General features: G+C 45.5%; 1 protein-coding gene and 1 long non-coding RNA gene across 5 annotated transcripts in view; one reads left to right on the top strand and one right to left on the bottom strand.

Annotated features, from left to right (window-relative positions):
• ZFYVE1 (zinc finger FYVE-type containing 1) overlaps positions 1-25725 on the bottom strand; it is a 60978-nt gene that overhangs the window by 6041 nt on the left and 29212 nt on the right. The window contains exons 3-9 of one of the 3 annotated variants that reach the window (XM_050798705.1): positions 22261-22765; positions 17567-17781; positions 7205-7311; positions 4616-4724; positions 2895-2992; positions 2686-2803; positions 46-216 (exon numbers count right to left, since the gene is read on the bottom strand). In XM_050798705.1, the coding sequence (XP_050654662.1) occupies positions 46-216; positions 2686-2803; positions 2895-2992; positions 4616-4724; positions 7205-7311; positions 17567-17781; positions 22261-22765 (1323 nt within the window). The other 2 variants (XM_050798706.1, XM_050798707.1) reach the window with 2 other exon arrangements.
• Positions 10840-21539, top strand: LOC126959590 (uncharacterized). 2 transcript variants are annotated; one of them, XR_007727565.1, is made up of 3 exons: positions 10840-11100; positions 12465-12656; positions 21123-21539. It is a non-coding gene; the product is annotated as an uncharacterized LOC126959590 (long non-coding RNA). The 2 variants fall into 2 exon arrangements; XR_007727564.1 differs by lacking the exon at positions 10840-11100 and adding an exon at positions 11843-11991.

Raw genomic sequence — 25725 nt, 5'->3', positions numbered from 1 at the left:
GGATGGGCTGTGCCAGGGGTGGAGGGGCATCCTGCCACACCATACCAGAATCTGGGAGTTGGGCCTCCAGTAGGCAGGGGCGATCTGGTCTGTCAGCCAGGAAGTCACAGCCTTGGTGGGTCCAAGGCTAAGCTCAGACACTGACTGAGCCATGAAGTTCATCCCGTCCAACAGGCGCTGGGCAGCATTGTTGTTGTCCTTCAGAAACCCATCAGTCTGAAATGAAAAGCAGGCTTCCATCATGCTCTGAGAAGGGAGTGAAAGGAAGGAGGAAGAGGGATGTTTGGTGAGTTGCACTCTCACCGTGGCCAACTCAGAACTATTAACTCCCTGGCAGGGAAGAACGGAGACACACCAGGAATCCCTCTGGCTTTATTCTCTCCAAAGCGACCATAAGATCTATGTGTATGGGAGGCCGAGACAGGCGGGTCACGAGGTCAGGAGATCGAGACCATCCTGGCTAACACGGTGAAACCCCCGTCTCTACTAAAAATACAAAAAAAAAAAATTAGCCAGGCATGGTGGCAGGCACCTGTAGTCCCAGCTACACGGGAGGCTGAGGCAGGAGAATGGCGTGAACCCGGGGGACGGAGCTTGCAGTGAGCTGAGATCGCGCCACTGCACTCCAGCCTGGGCGACAGAGCGAGACTCCGTCTCAAAAACAAAAACAAAAAAAAAAGATTTGATGTGTAGCTGTTCAATTCAGGACTTACTAAGCCCATATAATACAGGAGATGACACCTCCTCCAGGAGGCCCCCCACCACAGGCTTAGTTAAGAATCTTTCCTCTCAGTTCTTCTAATACTTGGACATCTCTAGGAATCCTATTTCTGTGTGTCTAAGTACAATATCCATTTATGTATCTGACTCCCTGTTAAACTCTGAACTCCCGGACAATAACTCTTTTTCATTTTTGTATTTTGCATAGTAGCTCAATGCTGGGCATAAGGTACACAACAATGTATGCTGAAATAATGAATAAATGAAGGAAGGAACGAACCAGCAAACAAACAGCAGGGAAGACATCTGTATCCTCCTAACTTCAAGGACTGTGAGGAATGTGACCTGACAGTAAATTACTGCAGTCCTGTTTTCCTGGAATATAAACTATCTTACCACCTTTACTTTCGCACTATAAGGCCATGTTAAATCCTTGGGACAGAATGGCATAAACCATTATGCCAAGGAGGTGGGCTCCAATAATGAGACTACTATACAATAACAGATTTCAGTGGGCCTGAAAATCAGAAAAAGGAGGAGAAAAATAAGGAAATCTTCAGTTTTATGGTACCTATAGGATCCAGGAAAGCTCAGGAGGGGACCTGCAGGTAGGACTAGGCTGAACGGTGGCTTCAGGAATCACCCAGCGAGGACAATGTCGCAGAGTCAAACAAGTCCCTCAGGGAAAATCACTTGTCTTTTTCGCATGAAAGGAAAAGGTTTTGGATTTGTTGTGATTTATGGACAATGCTAAGTGTGAACAGTGATTTAATGCAGAATGAAAGCATGATATCACTGCCTCATAAACAGATTTATATTTCTGACATCTGGAATTCAAAAATCAAATTTAAAAATAATCATTAGGCTGGGCACCGTGGCTCATGCCTGTAATCCCAGCACTTTGGGAGGCCGAGGTGGGCGGATCACCTGAGGTTGGGAGTTTGAAACCAGCCTGACCAACATGGAGAAACCCCATCTCCACTGAAAATACAAAATTAGCCGGGTGCAGTGGTCATGCCTGTAATCCCAGCGACTTGGGAAGCTGAGGCAGGAGAATCACTTGAACTCGGGAGGTGGAGATTGCAGTGAGCCAAGATCTCACCACTGTACTCCAGCCTGGGGAACAAGAGCGAAACTCCGTCTCAAAAAAAAAAAAAAAAAAAGATTAAGGGTCTATAGGAATCCCACTTCTTAGAATATACTTCAAGAAAATTTCCTAAAACAAAAAAATGGCTTTTTTACACAAAAATGGTCACTAGCATTTTAATGATTTTTTTAAAAAGGTGCAAATAAAACTAAATAAAATCGCGTTATGAGGAAAAAAAACAGGAAGAAGGCATGTAAATTATATTTGCATCTAGAAAAACATACACATAAAGAAAATGAACAAATAGAACATGGAAAATGTTTTATTTGCCAAAGGAGTAAAACTATAGATTTTTGGTTTATTTCATTTAAAGTTGTACTTCTTTTTTTTTTTTTTTTTTTTTTTTTGAGACGGAGTCTCACTCTGTAGCCCAGGCTGGAGTGCAGTGGCCGGATCTCAGCTCACTGCAAGCTCCGCCTCCCGGGTTCACGCCATTCTCCGGCCTCAGCCTCCCGAGTAGCTGGGACTACAGGCGCCCGCCACCTCGCCCGGCTAGTTTTTTGTATTTCTTAGTAGAGACGGGGTTTCACCGTGTTAGCCAGGATGGTCTCGATCTCCTGACCTCGTGATCCACCCGTCTCGGCCTCCCAAAGTGCTGGGATTACAGTAAAGTTGTACTTCTAATATATATGCAAGAAGAAATAAAAACAATTAAAGGTCTAGAGAACAAAAAAGCTCTCCAGATCATGCCATTCTAAACCACCAACATTCTGAAATTCATGGCTAACCTTAATTTTAAGCAGGTTCCAGTTTTCTACACACATGAAAAACTGAACGACACGAGATAAAGAAAAACAGAGAAATCCAACAGTTCTTACTCCAGGCCACACGTGCACAATCTCTGTCCGCACCACCGTATCCACAGGATCTTGGTTTCCAAACCAGTACTGCCGACTACGATAGACCACGCCACAGTTAGGACATTCGATCACATACCTACAAGAAACGCAAATCAATACGGTTACCCAGCCAGGTGCCTGGGGAGACAAACACACCAGAAAACCTTTAGCCATGTTGTTAAACTCACCCAGACCAGGCATATTTTGCGAGACCCATCCAGGGGGAGTCAGTGGAGGCAGATGTTTTGGGCACTACACTGACTTCCTCGCCTCTCTCATAGCAGGCCTGAAACAGGAAACACTCTGCTAGCTTATTGTTTGTCTTTTGTTTGTTTGTTTTAATAGACACAGAGTTTTACCAGCCCAGGCTGGTCGTGAACTCCTGGGCTCAAGCGATCCGCCCCCCTCAGCCTCCCAAGGCTCCCCTTCTGGGATTACAGGTGTGATCCGCCATGCCCAGCCTTCTGCTAGCTTTTCCTATATACACCGCACCCCCCACATCCATCCCAACTCTCCACAAACCAAACCAGCTGAGAGACGTTCAGACTCTGGAGTTAGTGCCTCAGAAGAAGGTTCATTCCTCTCAAGAAGTCATTGCCCAGAGTGGTAATGAACTGAGTGTGTGTCCATCCCGGGCCCAGAAACCGGGTTTAAATTATATACCTGTCACAGACAAGAGGACAATACAAAACTAGTGTCCTAGTGTCCTGAATAGCACTTCTGCTCTTAAGAATGAATGTTCGGCAGGGCGCGGTGGCTCATGTCTGTAATCCCAGCACTTTGGGAGGCTGAGGCAGGCAGATCAAGAGGTCAAGAGATCAAGACCATCCTGGTCAAGATGGTGAAACCCCATCTCTATTTAAAAAAGAAATATGCAGGCCGGGCGCGGTGGCTCAAGCCTGTAATCCCAGCACTTTGGGAGGCCGAGACGGGCGGATCACGAGGTCGGGAGATCGAGACCATCCTGGCTAACACGGTGAAACCCCGTCTCTACTAAAAAGTACAAAAAACTAGCCGGGCGAGGTGGCGGGCGCCTGTAGTCCCAGCTACTCGGGAGGCTGAGGCAGGAGAATGGCGTGAACCCGGGAGGCGGAGCTTGCAGTGAGCTGAGATCCGGCCACTGCACTCCAGCCTGGGCGACAGAGTGAGACTCCGTCTCAAAAAAAAAAAAAAAAAAAAAAAAAAAAGAAATATGCAAATTAGCCGGGCATAGTGGGGAGTGCCTGTAGTCCTAGCTACTCAGGAGGCTGAGGCAGGAGAATCACTTGAACCCAGGAGGTGGAGGTTGCAGTGAGCCAAGATCGCGCCACTGCACTCTAGCCTGGCGACAGAGTGAGACTCTGTCTCAGAAGGTCAGGTGCGGTGGCTCACACCTGTAATCCCAGCACTTTGGGAGGCCTAGGCGGGCGGATTATCTGAGGTCAGGAGTTCGAGACCAGCCTGGCCAACATGGTGAAACCTCTTCTCAACTAAAAATACAAAAATTAGCTGGGCATGTTGGCACATGTCTGTAATCCCAGCTACTCAGGAGGCTCAGGCAGGAGAACTGCTTCAGCCTGGGAAATGGAGGTTGCAGTGAGCCGAGATTGTGCCACTGCACTCCAGCCTGGCTGACAGAGTAAGACTCTGTCTCAAAAAAAAAAAAGAATGAATGTTTGATGTAAATGACCCTTACATACAAGCTCAACAGAATGAGGAGAAAATAAGCTTAAAACAGTAAACAAAGGGACTCTCACCAACGAAGATATGTGAGTGCTTTTTATTAGAACTGGAGAGAAGTTCCAGAAATATTCCATTTGAATATCAAATACTTCGGCATGCAGCAAAAAATGACCCCAAGATAGTCTTGCCAAAGAGAAGGTGGTCAGCAAGCCCGCTGCTGGCACAGGGAGGAGCTCGGAGGACTCACCTTGCAGGTATACACTCGGTTGTCATACTGGTGGGAGTATCTGCAGCGGCTCTTGGCTTCATGAGGCACTCCTTCCTTCCCATGATTCATGCTGTTCTTACATCCAACCCTGAATGAAGTCCAAAGACTGACAATGAGATGGCTAAAATAGGAGGCAGTGCCACTTATACAGAACAGTCTGACCCTGAGCCAGGCACAAGGCTAAGACCAGACCTTGATTACTAACTGGGCCTCAGATGCTGAGCACAGAAAGGGCAGCCGGAAACCCACATGCCTCTGCGTTACACTTGCAATCAACAGCACTACACAGGTACAGCGACTACTATCCTTGTATGAGGAGACGGGGGAAAAAGAAATCTCAGCCTGGCACGGTGGCTCATGTCTGTAATCCCAGTACTTTGGGAGGCCGAGGGGGTCAGATCACTTGAGGTCAGAAGTTCAAGACCAGCCTGGCCAACATGGTGAAATGCCGTCTCTAATAAAAATACAAAAATTAGCTGGGCATGGTGGCGGGCACCCGTAGTCCCAGGTACTTGGGAGGCTGAGGCAGGAGAATCGTTAGAACCCAGGAGGTGGGGGTTGCACTGAGTTCGAGACCAGCCTGACCAACATGGAGAAACCCCATCTCTACTAAAAAAACCAAAACAATTAGCCAGGCATAGTGGCGCATGCCTGTAATCCCAGCTACTCAGGAGGCTGAGGCAGGAGAATCGCTTGAACCCGGGAGGCAGAAGTTGCGGTGAGCAGAGATCACGTTGCTATACTCCAGCCTGGGCAACAGAGCGAGACTCCATATCAAAAACAAACAGACAAAAAACCCCAGAAATCTCTTCTTGGAAAAACTACCTGTCTCCTCAGCAGAAATGGAGGAGCCAGAAGATACCAACCTGACCAGAGAGGAAACCTGAATGGCTCTCAGAAGACTCATAAACAATCCAAACAAGATGAAACAGAACGTTTACCCAGAACAGGCTGCCAAGATGCAAAACGAAAACCAACCCCAAAATTTGGCAATGCTTTAAGGGGAGGCTTAGGCTGAACAAGGCTTCCAAATGAACAGTGAGCTCTGCCATCCTGACGATGCAAAAACAGAGATCAGGACTTTAGAATTTCACTATGATTCCAATGGGAAAGTTCCAGAAATCCTGAGGAGGCTCACACTGGGAAAGCAATGATCCAACAGTGCTTAAGCCTCTAGGCTCATGGGGCATGCAAAAAGGAAGGCAAGTCACACTGGCAACTAACATCCCTCGCCCCTTTCCACGCTGAACTCTCCGAGACAATCCTTAGTCCTCCCTTGCCCAGGCTGTATAATCCAGGAGCCAGGTCTTTTTTTCACCAAGGCCAGAGGTGGTTCTGCATGCAGCAGGTGGCCTACAGGGCTCAAAGTGAAATGACCATTCATAACAGATGTAGGTCAGGTCTACTCCTGTAAAGCGGCAAGTGTGCAGGACAGGGGCACTGGTTCTGGTAGGAGTGAAGACAATTTGGTAGTGAAGAGAGTGGGAGGGACTGTCTACAGGACATGGAGACTGCCATCTGACCTCGACATAATGCATTTAAATCCCCTGGGGCCCATCAGTGAAGTCACTACACTGATTTAACAGCCATCAACAGTTCAAAGTAACCCAGTGATCCTCAAAGGCTGGTCCCCAGGAACAACATCAGCATCACCTGAGAATTTACTACATTTATTAAAATGCAAACTCCCAGGCCCTACCTCAGACCTACTGAATGAGAAACTGTGGAGGGGTGCCCAGGGATCCTGCCCTTCAGGTTTTTCTGATGCATGCTAAAATGTGTGGATCACTGTTCTAACTACAACAAAGTGCGGTCCACAGGCCAGCAGCACAGCCATCGCCCGGGAGCTTGACAGGAACGCCGAATCCCAGGCTTCACCCAGACCCGATTCAGAATCTGCATCTTAACAGAATCTCCAGGTGATGCATATGCAATGAAGTTTCAGAAGTACTGTCCCAACTCAATGTCCTCAGCTCAGGCTGCAGTTCAGAATCCTCTGAGGAGCATCTTAACCTACCAGTGCAGAGGTCCTACACACAACCCGCTCAGTTAGAATCCCGGAAGGTAGTGCCCTGGCCTCGGTAATTTTGAAAGCGCCCCAGAAATTCTAATGTGCTCTAAACACTGGCTCTCATAATGAAAGGAATCCTACCCATAGTACTTTGCACAGGGGGGCACTCAAATATCACTTGAATAACTGGAATACTAGGAGTAAGTGACTGGAAGCTCTGGTAGAAGAAACACAGAAAAGCAGGCAACCCAGAGTTTTCTGCCCTAACAGCCTCCCAGACCAGAAGCTGGCCAATTTCACGTCTATGCCAGTTGGAGTTTCCAGGAGATTCTTCACAGCCACGTGTCCTTCAAGCTCCTGCTACCTCAGAAGTGTGGTTCCTAGACCACCAGGATCTCGTGGGAACATGGGAGTGTACCGTTTTGGATAATTTAAATCACAACCTGTAATTTAGCAAGACCCCAGGGGATGTGCATACACACCAAAGTCTAGGAAGCACCACTCAAAGGCTCTATTCTCAAGGTATGGGGTGGGGGGTCGGGAGCAGCCTTACTTACCCACAGCTGAGGCACAAGGAGGAGCAGGTGAAGTACTCATCTGGAAAAAAGGAGCTGTGCGCCATCTGGTCATCGGGGATCTCACCGCTGAAGCGGTCGCTCAGTGCCTGCCAAGGAGGGAAGGTGACATGTGATGGCACTCGGCAGAGAGCTCCGCACTTTGGCCCCCTTCTGCAGACACCGTACAAGCAACACAGGCACAAAGGAAATCCAGTAACTTCTGCTCATTACCCTTGACCTTACCAACTCACATCAGTCCTTACCATGGGAATCCTTGCAAAGAACCAGCCCATTCCCCAAGGGGTCAAGATAAGCAAAGTTACTGTTCTCCCCTAAATGCCTCGCAGGTGATAAACACCTCACACCACTCAGTCTTTTATTCAAGACCACCACAAATAATGACTGATGCCCATTTCATCTATGTGAGGCTGGGACCAAGAAACCCAGACTCATGAGGACGGCTCCTCCTTAGGCCACAGGCAGAGCCCAGATGTGATCTGTGAGTTTCCTGGGCTTCTATCCCAGTTATAACCACAGGCACTCACTTGGAGTTTACTAGGCCATAGACAAACTCAAAGTAGGAAAAATGTCAGCAGAAAAAAAAAAAAAAAAAACAAGAAGAATGATTATAGTGTTTGCCAGTCATTTATCAACTCTACCAACCCCCAAAACAGACATTACCCAAAGGACAGCAAATGGCCAAAATAAATGCCAAGAAGATAACATATCCACAAAGCAAACTGAAAATTTCAGGTTGAAATGTAGCTTCCATTCCTAACCCTATCTTCACTTATCACTGGATATTGAAAGTATTCCTCAGGCTAATTACAGACAGGCGCTTTCCACGCTTTAGGAATCATTAAGTACATGCTGCTCCAAGCTTCTAACTTTCAGCCCAGCCCCAGTGTGAGGCAGCCAGGCATTATTCAAGGGAAAATAAGGGAAAGGAGCCTAAACAAAAGGACAAGATGTTACTTCCTTCAGTAAAAGGGCAGAAGAGAATTTTAAATGAGATCTGGGAAAAGGGCAGGTTAGGTTTTAAACTAAGAACAATCAGAACTTCATTTTTTTTTTTTTTTTTTTTGAGACGGAGTTTTGCTCTTATTGCCCAGGCTGGAGTGCAGTGGTGTGATCTCGGCTCACCGCAACCTCTGCCCCCTGGGTTCAAGAGATTCTCCTGCCTCAGCCTCCCAAGTAGCTGGGATTACAGGTGCCCACCACCACACCCAGCTAATTTTTTGTATTTTTAGTAGGAATGGGGTTTCACCATGTTGGCCAGGCTGGTCTTGAACTCTAGGCCTCAGGTGATCCACCTGCCTCGGCTTCCCAAAGTGCTGGGATTACAGGTATAAGCCACTGTGCCCAGCTGAACAATTAGAACTTCTTATGCAAGGTTCCTTTTCCTGTTTCCAATGCAGTCTTAACACCAGGAGTTGCAAACTCAAGTCCCTACAAAGGCACATAATATCAATGTTGAGTCAGGTCAGGTGTAGGACCAGAACAGTGGCAACGAGTGGGTCATACTGAAGGTACACAACTCACCTGAGGACACTCTCATTCAGGTCCTGCAGGGCTACTGCAGAGGCCATAAAACACCGTCTGTCAGCGATGGCTGACCAAGCGGCAACCCTGCACTTCGAACAACGAAAAAATGGTCTGACAAATAATGTATAAGTCCTATACTTCTTGGGGGTACTTTGGTAAAGAGTCAAAACATGGGGCTGGGCACGGTGGCTCATGCCTGTAATTCCAGCACTTTGGGAGGCCGAGGTGGGCGGATCACGAGGTCAGGAGTTCGAGACCAGCCTGGCCAACATGGTGAAACCCCATCTGTACTAAAAATACAAAAATTAACTGGGCGTAGTGGCGGGCGCCTGTAATCTCAGCTACTCAGGAGGCTGAGGCAGGAGAATCGTTTGAACCCGAGAGGCAGAGGTTGCAGTGAGCCAAAATCATGCCATTGCACTCCAGCCTAGGTGACAGGGTGAGACTCCGTCTCAAAAAAAAAAGTGAAAACATGAAGATCTTGAAAGAGGGTATTAATGAATACATAGAAATGCTGAGAATAAATGAGAAGCAAGGCAAGTGGAATTACACGTCGGCCTATACAGCATTCTCTGTCCTGCTTCTGCACAAGACCCACTCTTCAGGGATGTTTGTGGTCTCACCTCTTCCAGTGAAGCCTCTTCAACCACATCACTCTGCCTTTTCTGAAGGCCCATTGTACTCAATACTGTAACTCGGTATTAAGTAATTAGGCAATGATGCGAAGCTATGGGCCTGCTGTATTTTATCTCCAGGACTAGATCATATATACTGTGAAAGCAGCTTCCTACCTTTGCATCCTCCTGCAAATCCTAGCAAAGGTACTAACAGGTACTCAGCTAGAACTGCCGGAATAAGTGCACCATACCAACTCCCCTTCACAAACCAACCTTTGCCCTCCTCCTCTCTTGGCCCTGCCTTTGCCCTAGGCTTCTTTCATCCCATCCCCAAAGGTCCTCTCAAATTTAAGGCTAACTACTCCCTAACTGGCCAAATTACCAGTAACTTTCCAGGTTGTTTCTCAAACAGATATGTACAGAACTCGCCCTGTCACCCAGGCTGGAGTGCAATGGTATGATCTTGGCTCACTGCAACCTCCGCCTCCCAGGTTCAAACGATTCTCCTGCCTCAGCCTGATGGGAAAAGGGAGGTTTTTTATTGAGACAGAGTCTCACTCTGTGACCCAGGCTGGAGTGCAGTGGCAGGTTCACAGCTCCCTGCAGCATCACCCTCCTAAGCCCAAGCAATCCTCCTCCCTCAGCCTCCTAAGTAGCTGGACCACAGGCACATGCCACCAAGCCCCAATACTTTTTGTTTGTTTTTGTTTTGTTATTGAAACAGAGTCTCACTCCATCACCCAGGCTGGAGTGCAGTGGCTTGATCTCGGCTCACTGCAACCTCTGCCTCCTGGTTCAAGCGATTCTCCTGCGTCAGCCTCCCAAGTAGCTGGGATTACAGGCCCCCACCACCATGTCTGGATAATTTTTTTTTTTTTTTTTAGTAGAGACAGGGTTTCACCATGTTGGCCAGGCTGGTCTCGAACTCCTGACCTCAAGTAATCCACCCAACTCAGCCTCCCAAAGTGCTGGGGTTACAGGCGTGAGCCACCGTGCCTGGCCAAGACACTGAAGTATCTAATGAGATGATACAGAAAGAAAAAAAAGAGGAGACAGCTAAGGAATATAGAAGCCACTATAGAAGGTATAGGGAACACCAAAAAATATCAATTATTATTTAAAAAAAAAGAAAGAATAGGAAAAAAAAATTTTTTTTTTTCATTTTTTTAAACGAGACAGGGTCTCACTATGTTGCCTGGGCTGGTCTCCTGGACTCAAGCCATTCTCCTGCCTCAGCCTTCCAAACTGCTGGGATTATAGGCGTGAGCCATTGCGCCCAGCCAAGAATAGCAATTTTTAGCCTCAGAGTTTTTCTTTTAAACAGGTAACTGAAAGGCAAGCCTAAGTGTTGGTTTTCCTAAGGACAAATAATATCAAATTTGGCATGAGTGCAACAGCTGGGCTGAATTCACAGAGGATGCCAACCCCCAGTAAATGGGAAATTAGGATCCAATTCAGCATAAGGTTCTTACTGTTTCAACCCAAGTGACCTGGTTCACTTCTCTGAAAGTTCTTCAGAGAAATGGGGGCATTTGTAAGTATCTCAAGGCAAGGTGTGAAACAATCTGCAGCCTGATTTGCCACAGTACATATGCCATCGTTCCCTGCCCCAGACAAATGAACGGTTGGCTTATGTTATCCAAGGTAACAGGCAACCTCTTATGACATAAGAAAGAGAAGAACTCCAGGCAAGCCAGCCTTCAGATGCTGGCCACCCACACTCTTGCATACGAGGTAAGAGAACAAGCATCTCACTCGTTCACAAGTCACAGCCTGACTAATGAATCAGACCTTGACAAGTTTTAGGAGGCTTTACAAGAATCAAGAGTGTGGGAAAGTAACAGTAACTGTTTAAAAAAAAAAAAAAAATCCAACATCAGCATGTTTTAGATACGAGGGTAGAGAGAAACTGTCTTCCTTTAGAATCTAATTAACTTTTCCTTCTTTTTTTTTTTTTTTTTTTTTTGAGACAGAGTCTCACTCTGTCGCCTGATCGTGGCTCACTGCAATCTCCGCCTCCCGAGTAGGTGGGACTCCAGGCACATGCCACCATGCCCGGCTGATTTTTTGTATTTTTAGTAAAGACAGGGTTTCACCATGTTGGCCAGGCTGGTCTCAAACCCCTGACCTCAAGTGATCCACCTGCCTTAGCCTGCAAAAATGTTGGGATTACAGGCGTGAGCAACTGCGCCCAGCCCTGATTTTTCTTTACATACCACCTGATCCATATACTTATTAGCAGGTTCAAAAATTCCAAACCTCACATCATTCCACAGTTTCTTGGGCTCTCCTCCTCCTGAGATCCCAAAGCTGGAAGAAAAGACAGGGAAGGGCCCACCTACCCCGAGAAAGCTTGGGAAAGCATCTGAAGCAAGTCTGAAAAAGGTTGCCTGGAGACCAGATGATCTTGAACTTTAGTTGCCTTGACAACAGTGTGGCTCTTTCTATTGTATCTGTAGGGCTGGCCCCAGTCATCAAGGGCTAGCAGTGAATTTCCTGACTCAAAATAGACACACTTCTGTAATCAATGACATCACACTCCAACAAAATATAACTTTGTAAATACTTTATAAATGCTTCCCAATGTGACAGAATTGGAACGTCAAGAGTTTCTACATATAGAAGGTATTACATAAAGGCTGGGCACAGTGGCTCACTCCTGGTAATCCCAGCACTTTGGGAGGCCAAGGCAGACAGATACCTTGAGCTCAGGAGTTTGAGTCCAGCCTGGGCAACATGCAAAAACCCTGTCTCTACAAAAAATACAAAAATTAGCCAGGCATGGTGGCATGTGCCTATTAGTCCTAGCTACTTGAGCTGAGCGGGGAGGATGGCTTAAGCCCAGGAGGCAGAGGTTGCAATGAGTCTAGATGATGCCATTGCACTCCAGCCTGGGGGAGAGAGCCAGACCCTGTCTTAAAAAAAAAAAATTAAGACAAAATTACATAAAACCTATACAAATTCAACTATGAAATGGTTCTCCCAATTATTCAGAACTGTAAGTACAGACAACCATAGTTAACTCAATATTCAATTCCAGTATTGAATATTAATTCCTCTATTTGACAGAAACCTGAGCATTTGTTTCCTGTAAACAGGTTTATCTGCTCAGTGCAGGTATGCACTGCTTGTAGGCATCTGGGCTGTTGCTACCGTGGACCCTGAGCAAAGGAGTCAAGAAATGGGACATAAGCCAGCTAGAAAAAAAGGGGCCTGGGCCTGCACAACAGTGTGGCTGAATGACATCAAAACTGATCTTTCAGCAGGAGGAATAGGGAAACCACTCCCAGGTATGTATGAGCAAGCCACTAGGGCAGAAAATAGCTGCACAGCTCTCTCTGTCTCTCTCTCTCACACATACACACACACACGTGCATGCGTGTGTGCGCACCAAACACTGTTCCTTCTCATTCATCACATTTCCAAATCCACATTTCCTGGTCAATAATAAACACAAAAGTAGTACTTCAACTCCCTTTGAATCCAATAGAGTACTGCATCAATCAGGTAGAACTTCATAAATAAGATATAGCTAACAACTTTTTTCTTTTTTTTTGAGACAGTCTTGCTCTGTCACCCAGGCTAGAGTGTAGTGGCGCGATCTGGGCTCATTGCAACCTCCGCCTCTGGGGTTCAAGGGATTCTCCCGACTCAGCCTCCCGGGTAGCTGGGACTACAGGCACACACCACCACGCCTGGCTAATTTTTGTATTTTTCATAGAGACGGGGTTTCGCCATGTTGGTCAGGCTGGTGTTGGACTCCTGACCTCAGGTGATCTGCCCGCCTCAGCCTCCCAAAGTCCTGGGATTACAGGCGTGAGCCACTGCACCTGGCCTAATAACTTTTTTTTTTTTTAAGTATACTAATGGCATTTAAAATTTAAAATAATCAGGCATTTTGGGCCTGGCATGGTGGCTCACACCTGTAATGCCAACATTTTGGGAGGAGGAGGTGGGTGGGTCACCTGAAGTCAGGAGTTCCAGACCAGCCTAGCCAACATGATGAAACCCCGTCTCTACTAAAAATACAAAAATTAGCGGGGCATGGTGGCGTGTGCCCATAATCCAGGCTACTTGGGAGGCTGAGGCAAGAGAATCACTTAAACCTGGGAGGCAGAATTTTCAGTGAGCCGAGTTCGTGCCGCTGCACTCCAGCCCGGGAGACAGAGCAAGACTCTGTCTCAAAAAAAAAAAAGAAGTGAAAATAAACCAAATTATAGAATAGTATAAATGGTATGATCTCATTTATGAAGGATAAATATATACACATACACACACATGCACTTTTACAGCATTTGCAATTTCTTCTTTTTTTTTTTTTTGAGACAGAATCTTGCTGGTCGCCCAGGATGGAGTGCAGTGGCGCAATCTTGGCAAACCACAACCTCTACCTCCAGGGGTTCAAGCCATTCTCCTGTCTCAGCATCCCAAGTAGCTGGGACTACAGGCACCCGCAACCACACCCGGCTAATTTTCGTATTTTTAGTAGAGACGGGGTTTTACTTTGTTGGCCAGGCTGCTCTTGAACTCCTGACCTCGTGATCTGCCTGTCTCAGCCTCCCAAAGTGCTGGGATTACAGGTGTGAGCCTCAGCACCCAGCCAGCATTTGCAATTTCTATAAGCATATATAATAAACTACTAATCATGGTTATCTGCAGAGTTAGAAAAGGATACTGGGCAGGGGAAAAGGATTTAACTTCACTATGATCCCATTTATTCAGGAAGAAAAACATACATTATAAACAAATACGTATGCATGTGGTTACATAGCAGTGAAAATTTCTAGACACTTATGTGAGAAAGTATTAAGAGTTACCTCTACAGACTGAGGATGGGGGAGGTAGGGGAAGGAAAGGGGACTTAAGTCTCATACATTCTGCAGTACTTGAATTGTTTATCATGAACATGCATTGCTTTTATAATTTTTAAATGATGTCTCTTTTTTAATTAAAATAACCATATACTCAAAGATAACTGACAGTATGTATCAGGAACCTTTTAAAATGGTCACATCCTCTGACCTCTTTAGAAGTGAAATAACTATTGGGAAGGAATATAGCATGGAGTTAAAAGCTATTGGGGCCTGGTGCAGTGGCTGTGAGAGGCTGGAGTGCAGTGAGCTGTGATCGCACCACTGCACTCCAGCCTGGGTGACAGAGCGAGACCCTGTCTCAAAAAAAAAAGAAAGAAAAAAGAAAAAAAAATGGTAGATTCAAGAAGCCAAACAAATTATTCTGGCATGTATCATTTATCTGTTTATACCCACCCCAACTCTTCTATCTCAAAAGGACTCAAAGCTACTAATAAAAAAATTAATACAACAGCGTAAAACAAAATAAAAATAAGTGGAGAAGAAAACACAGCCATTTATATTATACACTGCTGTGAACTATGAAAACTTTAGAGTCTATTTTAACAACAATAAAACTCTACTTGGTCAATTTGCCTAAGGTAGACCTTAAAGGTGGCTATTAGAGTGATAACCAGAGAATTAAGCATTTTTAATTTAAAGGATGTTAAAAACAAAAAAGTACAAAACCAATTTTTTCAAAGATTTAGGTAAACTGCAACAACGGCACAATTCTCTGGGGAGAACCCAAATCGCAAGCTTAAACAAATGACTCCTTCCCATAGACAAAAGCAGTCAGTCCCACAGCTCAGTACAGCATAGCCCCTACAACTCAGAGAATAGAAAACGTCAGATCTCGGTAAAATTTGGGGGATGCCAGTTACCAGGAATCATCAGAATTCCAGCTGACCAGGTTCTTTTTTTGTTTTGAGATGGAGTTTCACTCTTGTTGCCCAGGCTGGAGTGTAATGGTGAGATCTCGGTTCACCGCAACCTCCGCCTCTCAAGTTCAAGCGATTCTCCTGCCTCAGCCTCCCGAGCAGCTAGGATTACAGGCATGCGCCACCAAGCCCAGCTAATTTTGTATTTTCAGTAGAGACATGGTTGCTCCATGTTGGTCAGGCTGGTCTCGAACTCCCGACCTCAAGTGATCCATCCGCCCGCCAAGGTGCTGAGATTACAAGCATGAGCCACAACGCCCAGCGTTTTTTCTCTTTTTTTTTTTGAGACGGAGTCTTGGTCTGATGCCTGGGCTAGAGTACAGTGGCGCCATCTCAGCTCACTGCAACCTCCACCTCCCAGGTTCAAGGGATTCTCCTGCCTCAGCCTACCTAGTAGCTAGGATTACAAGCATCCGCCCGGCTAATTTTTGTATTTTTAGTAGAGACAAGTTTCACCATGTTAGCCAGGCTGGCCTCGAACTCCTAGCCTCATGTGATCTGCCTGCCTTCGCCTCTCTAAGTGCTGGGAATGATGACAGGCATGAGCCACCTCACCGGACAGACCAGGTTCATTTTAATCACAGAAAGCTTGGTGAATCTTACCATCTTGGAAGAATACAGTGTAACTATTTTTCTCAAAGACGGCAATAAATTGGCCTGAGGTAGGACATCCAAGACTCCTGAGGGGAAAAAAATATCTGAGCACTAATTACAGTTTACAGCGCTCAGTGTCCCTGATGGTCTTATTTAAACATTAATCTGGGTTAGCTTCCAGAAGAGCAAAGGAGCTGCTATAATCCAGCCTCTGGCCTATTTGCCTTTTAATGCACAGTGATCAGATTTACAGCCCTTTGCCTGATTCAGCGTCTTTTCAGAATGTTTGCATTACGTAAGTGTAATCTTCCACTTTGACTGCCTTTGAGCCACTACAAGGACATTATTAGCCAATACAACTAAGTGCACTTGAACTTCAAATTCTAATTGGAAATGTATGTATTTCATGAATTATTCAAATGTAATCATTTTCCATAGTTTTTCCTTAATATTACTCACAATTAACATTCACTGAACATTTTTACTATATAACAAGTACTCTGTTTCTTAAGTATGCTTTCATTTAATTTCCACCTCTCTTTAAGAGGCCAGATCTCCCTCTTTTTTTTTTTTTTTTTTTTTTTTTGAGACAGCATCTCGCTCTGTCGCCCGGGCTGGAGTGCAGTAGGGTGATCTCAGCTCACTGCAACCTCCGCCTCCCGGGTTCAAGCAATTCTCCTGCCTCAGCCTCCCTAGTAGCTAGGATTACAGGAGTACACCACCATGCCCGGCTAATTTTTTTGTATTTTTAGTAGAAAGGGGGTTTCACCATGTTGGCCAGGCTGATCTCAAACTCCTGACCTCAAGTGACCCACCCGCCTCGGCCTCCCAAAGTGCTGGAATTACAGGCATGAGCCACCGTGCCTGGCCGTAAATCTCCCTCTTAAAGAAAGAAAAAACAGGCCCCAGTCTCGAACCTTCCATGCGTAAGTCTCTAGCGAAGGAATAACATGCAATTTTATTTGCTGAGAGGCAGTACAGCCTTCATGGTTATGAGAAGGAGCTCTAGCATAAACTGGCCAGGGTTTAGGCCTGCTGTCACTCACTACTGTGTATAACCAATTACTTCATCTCTTGGTGCCTCCGCTTCCTCATCTGCAAATGAGGATGTTAACAGTACTAAGGAGTTGGTGTAAGGATGCAGGGAACTAATCCATATAGAGTACTCTGAACTCTGGTATATAATAAATAGTAGTGTTATTGTGTATCTATTTTTGTGTTTTGTTTTGGTAATTTTCTACTTCTGGGGGGAAGTCCCATTCAGGTGCCGTCTCTCTCACGAGAGAGAGAGCTGCTGTTCTTTCTCTATCTTTTGCCTATTAAACCTCTGCTCCTAAACGCCCCCGGAACAACAAAAAAAATTCTACCTGTGATACTAGTTTTCCACTTTTAATGATAACAAAAAGTTTCCTCTATGAATAAATTAATTTAGATATGAAAAAAACAGTGAGTCAACATTAAGAAAAGCATAAAGGCTGCCCAGATTAAGTGAGACTCAACATGACACCAACTCGCCAGGGCTGAGCCACACCAGCCAGAAATGAGTGCTTCTTCCTATTCTCTAAGAGCCTGGTTTTTCTCCTAGCTGAGGACCAGGCACTTTTTTTTTACTATCACTCATGACTTCCCCATATTTGCACTCCTGGCAAGATGAAAGCATCTGACAGGTGCAGACTCCATTCATGTGCTTCCGCTTCTTACAACCTTTTTCCACCCAGATTTCCAATCACTAGCACCACAAAAGCTGGCAAACTGAGTGTTCTCGCCACCCACTGGCACCCCAATGAGAAGCCCTTGGGGCACAAGCCAACTGACCTTCAGGGCTTTGAAGATGACTCCCGGGTGCCGGGGAGAGCGGGTGGTGTTATTCTCTAGTAGCTGCTCCAAAGCACGCCGAAGCCCAGAAAAGTCCGTGGGAGGGTTGTAAGTCCTGGTTCCCTTGTAGTGAATGGAACTAAAGGCTTCAGGGAAGCGGCCCAGCTTCCGGAACCGGTCCTGGATGAGCTTCTCTGGCACCTCTGAGGGGTGATCTATACAAGCAGAAACACAGGCACATGGGTAGTGAGAGATATTTAAAAAAAAAAAGAAAAGAAAAGAAAAGTAGGCCAGGCACAGTGACCCACGCCTGTAACCCCAGCACTTTGGGAGGTCAAGGTGGGCAGATCACCCGAGGTCAGGAGTTCAGCCTGGCCAACACGGTGAAACCCTGTCTCTACTAATACAAAAAAATTAGCCAGGCGTAGTGCTGCATGCCTGTAATCCCAGCTAGTCCGGAGGCTGAGGCAGGAGAATCACTTGAAAAGTGATTCTCCTCCAGGAGGCGGAGGTTGCAGTGAGCCGAAATCGTACCACTGCACTCCAGCCTGGGAGACAAGAGTGAAACTCTGTCTCAAACAACAACAAAAAAATCTTTCATTATAAAAGTAAGATACAAGGCTGGGCGCGGTGGCTCACGCCTATAATCCCAACACTTTGGGAGGCCGAGGCGGGTGGATTATGCGGTCAAGAGATGGAGACCATCCTGGACAACATGGTGAAACCCCATCTCTACTAAAAAATACAAAAGTTAGCCGAGCGGTGGCAGGCCCCTGTAATCCCAGCTATTCGGGAGGCTGAGGCAGGAGAATCGCTTGAACCTGGGAGGTGGAGGTTGCAGTGAGCCAAGATCATGTCACTGCACTCCAGCCTGGCAACAAAGGGAGACTCCATCTCAAAAAAAAAAAAGTAAGATACGGGTGGGTGCACTGGTTCACACCTGTAATCCCAGCACTTTGGGAAGCTGAAGTGGGTGGATCACCTGAGGTCGGGAGTTTGAGACTAGCTTGGCCAACGTGGTAAAACCCCGTTTCTACTAAAAATACAAAAATTAGTCAGGCCTGGTGGGGCACACCTGTAATCCCAGCTACTCAGGAGGCTGAGACAGAAGAATTGCTTGAACCTGGGAGGCAGAGGTTGCAGTGAGCTGGGATAGCAACACTGCACTCCAGCTTGGGTGATAGAGCGAGACTGCGTCCCAAAAAAAAAAAAAAAAAAGGAAGATACTCTGACTCAATAAATACGAAGTACATAAGCAGGCAGAACTAATCTATGCTGTCAGAACTCAGGTTACCCTTTCCTGGTAAAGGGCATGAGGAGGGCTTCTATGAGGGCTGATGTCCCAAGGTCTAGCATTGAGTGCGCAGGGGCATTCAGGCAGTGAAAACTCATCACATGATACTCTTGATATGATGTGCACTGTTCTATACGCACATTATACTTCAAGGAGGAGTCTTTTTTCCCAAAAACCCATTCATTGTGGGAAAAATCTAGATGTGCCAAAGCATAAAAGGAAAAAAATTATGCCCTCTGCTCTCACCTACTTCCTGAAAGTAACCACAGCTCAATGTTGGCCCTTTCAGACATTTTTCCTACAGACTTAGCAACATATATATGCGACTTGCTCTTTTCTCACTTAATAACATACTGTAAGTACCCGTCCTTGTCACAATACACTGAAAAGCAGCAATACAGTCTTTGATCCTATGGATATACTTAACTAATCACCTTACTGAGGAACTTTTACAATTCTCTGTACTTTGGAAATGCTGATCTTTTGTGAGGAAGCTCTGGGCAAACGACCCATGTATAAGGGTATTTGTTTGTCCACACTCTCACCATGTGTCCAGAAACTTGGGCAGCCATAGTGCAGATGGATTCAATAAATGTTTTGATGATAAAGGTTGAAAGGACTTTTTAATTTCCTTTTTATTTATTTATTTACTTACTTACTTACTTACTTACTTTTTGAGACAAAGTCTCACTCTGTTGCCCAGGCTGGATGGAGTGCAGTGGTACAATCTCCGCTCACTGCAACCTCCACCTCCAGGGTTCAAACGGTTCTCCTGCCTCAGCCTCCTGAGTAGCTGGGATTACAGGTGCCCACCACCATACGCTTGGCTAATTTTTGTATTTTTAGTAGAGACAGGGTTTCACCATGTTGGCCAGGCTGGTCTCAAACTCTGATCCTCAGGTGAGCCGCCTGCCTCGGCCTCCCAAAGAGCTGGGACCACAGGTATGTACTACTGCATCTGGCTAACTTTTAAATTTTTTGTAGAGTCAGAGTCTCGCTATTTTGCCCAGGCTAGTCTCTAACTCCTGGGCTCAAGTGATCCTCCCGCCTCAATGTCCCAAAGTGCTGGGATTACAGGCATAAGTCATCACGCTCAGCCTAAAATACAATACCTTTTAAGGGGCTGGTTATTTCAAAATCCTGAACTGACAATTAAACGCTCCCCTCACCAACACTGTAAAGATCCAAAGTGGCATAAAAGTATTGATCACAGGAGGCAGCTGAAAGTCAGCATTTCTCACCTCCTCTCCTTTTCCTCGAGGCACCTGCTAATTAATCTGCTCCTTCACTGGGGAACGTTTACATGTCTTGTCTTCTATAGGGCATGTGTCATTGGTACCACCAGAATCAACTGGTGCAGTCCTTCAGATTTAACCTCTTTTATGGCCTGCTCTGTCCAGTTCCCTCCTACTGCCACCGCCCTGGCTGAATCCCAACCACTTCTCACTTGACTGACTTGACATCCTGCTGACTGGTCCCCCCGCCTCAGTCATGCTGCAATAGGCTGCCAGGGAATCTTTTGAAAATATACATCTGATCATCTCACTCTCTGCTTAAGATCCTTCATGGACTCCTGCCATACTTGAGAACTGAGTCAAGGCCACCCATGATCTGATCCCTGAGTCTCTCCATCATTCCCTCCCACACAAGCCATGCTTCAGACAAGGCAGTGGGGGTGGCAGAGGAGGAGCTGCATTCAGTAGTGGGCAGGGGGAGAATGAAGAGGGGTAACTAGAGGAGGTCAGAGACAAAGGCAGGAGTTAGTGACGGCACTACATTTAGGAGTTTGGATTTTATTTTGATGTAGTCAGAAGCCACTGACAGGTTGCAAGCAGGAGTATTACATGACCTGAAGTGTAAATTAAGCTTTTGAAAAGATCACTCTAGATGCTACATGGAGAATGCATCAAAGGGAGTTAGAACGGAATTTTGGAAGCACACTGCAGAACTACTTCCCTTGTCTCTTTTTTCTTTCCTTCTTTTTTTTGAGACAGGGTCTCACTATTGCCCAGGCTGGAGTGCAATAACACGATCAAAGCTCACTGCAGCCTCAACCTCTCAGGCTCAAGGGATCCTCCTGCCTTAGCCTCCCAAAGTGCTGAGATTACAGATGTGAGCCACCACACCCAGCCCTACCTGCAGTTCTCTGAACACAACTTGTTCCTTGACGCTACTACGAGTTTGCTCTTCCTAGAGCATCTTCTTCCCCTCCTCCATCTAGCCAAGTCTCTCAGAGCTCAAATGTCGCCTCTTCTTTCCTAGATTCCATAACGTATAGCGTCCCTGCTCCAGACTCCCACAGCTCCATACCTACATCTACTACAGAACAGAACACTGTGTGGTCGCCCCAACTAGACTGTGAGCTCTTCAAAGACAAGAAGTGTTTTTTCTGCTCTGTGCCTCAGTGCTCAGCACATGACATATGCACTCAATAAACTTTGATGACTGAATGAACAAGTGAAGACTGCAATTGTTTCAGGGGCCAAAATTACTGCTCCCCTCCAATCTAATCTGTTATTGCACCTTTCCCTCATCCTCCTACCACTCAGGTAACGATCTTGCTTCCTATTTCTCTAAGAAAACAAATAAGAACTCACACACACACTTCTCATGTCCACATCATCTACTTATCTGCGACCATGTCCATATCTTCTACTTTCTTTCCCAGTGTTATGGATGAACTGTCCATGGTCCTAAGGCGAACCCTTCCACTCATGCATCACTCCAACTGTTCCTGCTCTCTTACATCTACATTCTTCCCTCTCTAATGAATCACTCTCATCGTACATAAATATCTGCAATACCTCACATCTTACATTTTAAAAAAGAAAAATCCCTTGAAATCCCACATCAGCCTCCAGCTACAATTTCATTGTTCTTCTTTGCTTTATAGAAAAGAGCTGTATGGCTCTGTCAAAGAGCCCAATAAACTCACCACAGAATTTCTGCTCCTAATCTTATTATTTTTTTAGAGACACGGCCTCACTATGTTGCCCAGGCTGACCTCTAACTCTTGGGCTCAAGGGGTTCTCCCACATGAGCCTCCCAGGTAGCTATAATTACAGGCACTTGCCACTGTACCTGGCCTCCTCCTATTTTCTCTTGATCCCACTCTGATCAAGCTTTTACCCCCCACCATCTCAGGGAACAGGTCTTGCCCAGATCACTAAGGACTTATATATTGTCAAAGCCAATTGGCAATTCTCAATCTTTATTCTAGTTGACCTATGAGCAGCTTGACATGTTTGATCACTCCATCCTCCTTCCAACACTTTCCGTGTCTTCTTTGGACAGAAATCTTCTGGGCAATCCACTACCAATAAGTTGCTATTGCAGCCCAAATAGCTGCCTCCTTGTACCCATAAAGGTCGAGCTGTGACACTGTACCCCATCCACTCACCAGAGCCCAGTAGTTGGGTGTGCACAGTCTCATGGAAGATGATAACTGCAGGGCCCAGGGTGGATAAAGGGACATCCAAGCCACAGCGAGCAGTGGTGGCCTTGAGCTCCTTGGTGAAGTGCTTCAGATAAGCTTCTGAGGCATCCCCAAGGAATTTGAAGAGGTCGTTATGCAGCCGGTCTGCATGAGTTCGATAGATGACGAGGTCTGAGATGGCCAGGACCTTAAGCAGCAGCCGTGTTCTCTGGCTTAGATTCACGGTGGCCCCCAGGAGCCCTTCCGTATCGATCACTGCTACTTTGTGAACTGGGTCATAGGCTGCCCACACTCCCACAGTGCAGGACTCCTGGGTAGGGGAGGTCTTGAAGACTTCACGACCATAAAAGAAAGTGTGGTTGAGAGTATGAGACTTTCCATCACCAGTATTTCCAAAAATGGAAACCACTTTCAGATGCTGATCAGGTTTGCAGTCCAATTTTCTAATGAAGTCCTCTTCATTTGTTACCTGCAAAAAAAAAAAAAAAAAAAAAAAGACTATGAAGTAGAGAAACTGTAAAAGCACTAGAAACACCTACAAGAATAAATGCTTCGCAGGGACAAGGAACTTGATTGAATTGTCAAGAAAAGGAAGTTGCAGGATAATAGCTCCCACCTCCACCCTTAGCAAACAGCTCAAAGGAACCTCTGAAGCTTTAGTCAGGGAAATAACTTAGTGGCCATGAAAAAAGCTAAAACTATAAAAAGAAAAAAGAAAAAAAGAAAAGAAACAAAACAAAACCAAAAAAAAAGAGGTAAAACCATGAAACTCTTAGAGGAAAACAAAGTAATTAACCTTTGTGACTTTGGATTAGGCTATAGCTTCTTAGATAGGACAACACAAGCACAAGTAACAAAAGAAAAAACAGATAAGGCCAGGTGTGGTGGTTCACCATGTAACAGTGGCACTTATGGGAGGCTGAGGAGGGAGGATCCCTCGAGCCCAGAAGTTTGAGGCTGCAGTGAGCTGTGATGGCACTACTGCACTCCAGCATGGGTAACAGAATGAGACCCTGCCTCAAAAAAAAAATAAAAGAAAGGGGGGTGGGGCCAAGTGAGGTGGCTCAGGCCTGTAATCTCAGCACTTTGGGATGCCCAGGCGGGCAGATCACTTGAGATCACGAGTTCCATACCAGCCTGGTCAACATGGTGAAACTAAATAAAAGTCTCTACTAAAAATACAAAAATTAGCCGGGTGTGGTGGCACGTGCCTGAAATCCCAGCTACTCAGGAGGCTGAGGCGGGAGAATTGCTTGAACCCAGGAGGCAGACTGCAGTGAGCCGAGATTGTGCCACTGCACTCCAGCCTGGGTGACAGAACAAGAACCTGTCTCAAACAAATAAAATAAAATAAAATAAAATAACAAAATAACATAACATAACATAACATAAAATAAATCTAATAAGACTAGTATTCCAAACATACAAAGAAATCTTACAACTCAACAATGAAGATAAGCAACCCAATTAAAAAGTAGGCAAAGAATCTGAATAGATATTTCTCCACAAAAGATATGCAAGCAACTAGTAAGCATCTGAAAAGATGCTCCAAGTCCTGAGTCACTAAGAAATGCAAATCAAAACTACAGTGAGCTATCACTGCATATCCACCAGAACGACTACGACCAAAAGACAACAAACGGCTGGGCACGGTGGCTCACGTCTATAATCCCAGTACTTTGGGAGGCAAAAAAGAGAAGACAGCTTGAGGACAGGAGTTTGAGACCAGCCTGGGCAACATGGAGAGACCTCTGTCTCTACAAAAAAAATTTAAAATTAGCTGGGCATGGTGGTATGCGCCTGCAGTCCTAGCTACTTAGGAGGCTGAAGCAAGAGGATCGTTTGAGCTCAGGAGTTCGAAGCTGCAGTGAACCATGATTGCACCACTGCACTCCAGGCTGGGTGACCGACGACAGAAGCCCTGTCTCTAAAAAAAAAAAAAAAAAAAACAAAAGACAACAAGCATTGGCAAGGATGTATAGAAATCACAATGTTCATGCACTTCTGGTGGGAATGTAAAATCACATAGCCAGTCCGGAAAACAGCTTGTCCACTCCTAGCTATATACCCAAGAGAACTGAAAACACATGTCCACACAAATCTTCTAAGTACTTCAATGTTCACAGCAGCATTATTCACAACAGCCAAAGAAGTGAAAACAGCCCAAATACCCATCAACTGACAAAATGTGGTATATCCATACACTGAGTTACTATGCAGTCATAAAAAGGAATGAGCCACTTCCTCCCCTTACTTCAGTATGCGTCGGTTATTCTCACCTTTGGGACATTTCTTATGTTCTTACTTTGACCTGACTCGGCAGAAATTCCTATCTATGCCTTGACTGTCTTCTGTCATGCCTGTGCCACTTCCTCCTTTCACAGTCTTCCTAAATCTTTCTTAAACTTCAGAGGGGGCTCTGAATGCTACAGCAAGGCTGCATATTCCTGCTGTTGCGAAATGATGTTCATTGTATTGAAGTAATATCTACTGACCTAGTATTGGTTGTTTTTTTTCTTTTCACTATACTATTTCCCTATTGACTTGTTAGGATTGGTCAGAAAATAGATAAGACTAGCAAATTGGAAGGGAATCATACATCTGAAAGATTCCATTGGAAAATGTATCCTGAATCATTTCAATCAGCTTTTTAGTGGAGAAAAACTATTATGATAGCAGATATTCCTAAAATCCACAGTGGTCTTTTATTTTTCACTTACCTAACCTTAGACTGAAACAATGAGAAAAGTATGCAAAATACAGTCACATTTCTCTTATTCTAAAGACACTGTCTACGGCCATACCACCCTCAACACGCCCAATCTCGTCTAAAGACATTAAAATGCTTTTCACAATTATAATTATGGAATTTGTAATATACTGTATATTTCCAAAGTATTTATTAATAATTCAGCCCTCCAAATGTGCTTATAACATGGACAAGTGAGAGTTCTGTACCTACGTCCCACCCCCAATTATCATATGGAGAGGCTAAAGTGTAAATATTTTCCCTATAGAAACAATACAAATTTCATTTAGGCACGGTGGCTTATGCCTGTAATCCCAGCACTTTGGGAGGCTGAGATGGGCAGATCATCTGAGGTTGGGAGTTCGAGACCAGCCTGACCAACATGGAGAAACCCCGTCTCTACTAAAAATACAAAATTAGCCAGGTATGGTGGCACATGCCTGTAATCCCAGCTACTCAGGAAGCTGAGGCAGGAGAATCACTTGAACCCAGGAGGCAGAGGTTGCGGTGAGCTGACATCGCACCACTGCACTCCAGCCTGGGCAACAAAGCAAGATTCCGTCTAGAAAAAAAAAAAAGAAAGAATACAAATTTCACTGTTACCTAATAACATTTAGGTAGAAATGTTAGGAAAACGTTTTTGTGAAATGAACGCAGCTGGCTATCAAACAATATTTGCT

Source organism: Macaca thibetana, chromosome 7, assembly GCF_024542745.1.
Source record: "Macaca thibetana thibetana isolate TM-01 chromosome 7, ASM2454274v1, whole genome shotgun sequence".
NCBI lineage: Eukaryota > Metazoa > Chordata > Mammalia > Primates > Cercopithecidae > Macaca > Macaca thibetana.
The sequence above is the reverse complement of the archived record's forward strand: the minus strand, read 5'-3'. Positions and strand labels throughout refer to the sequence as shown.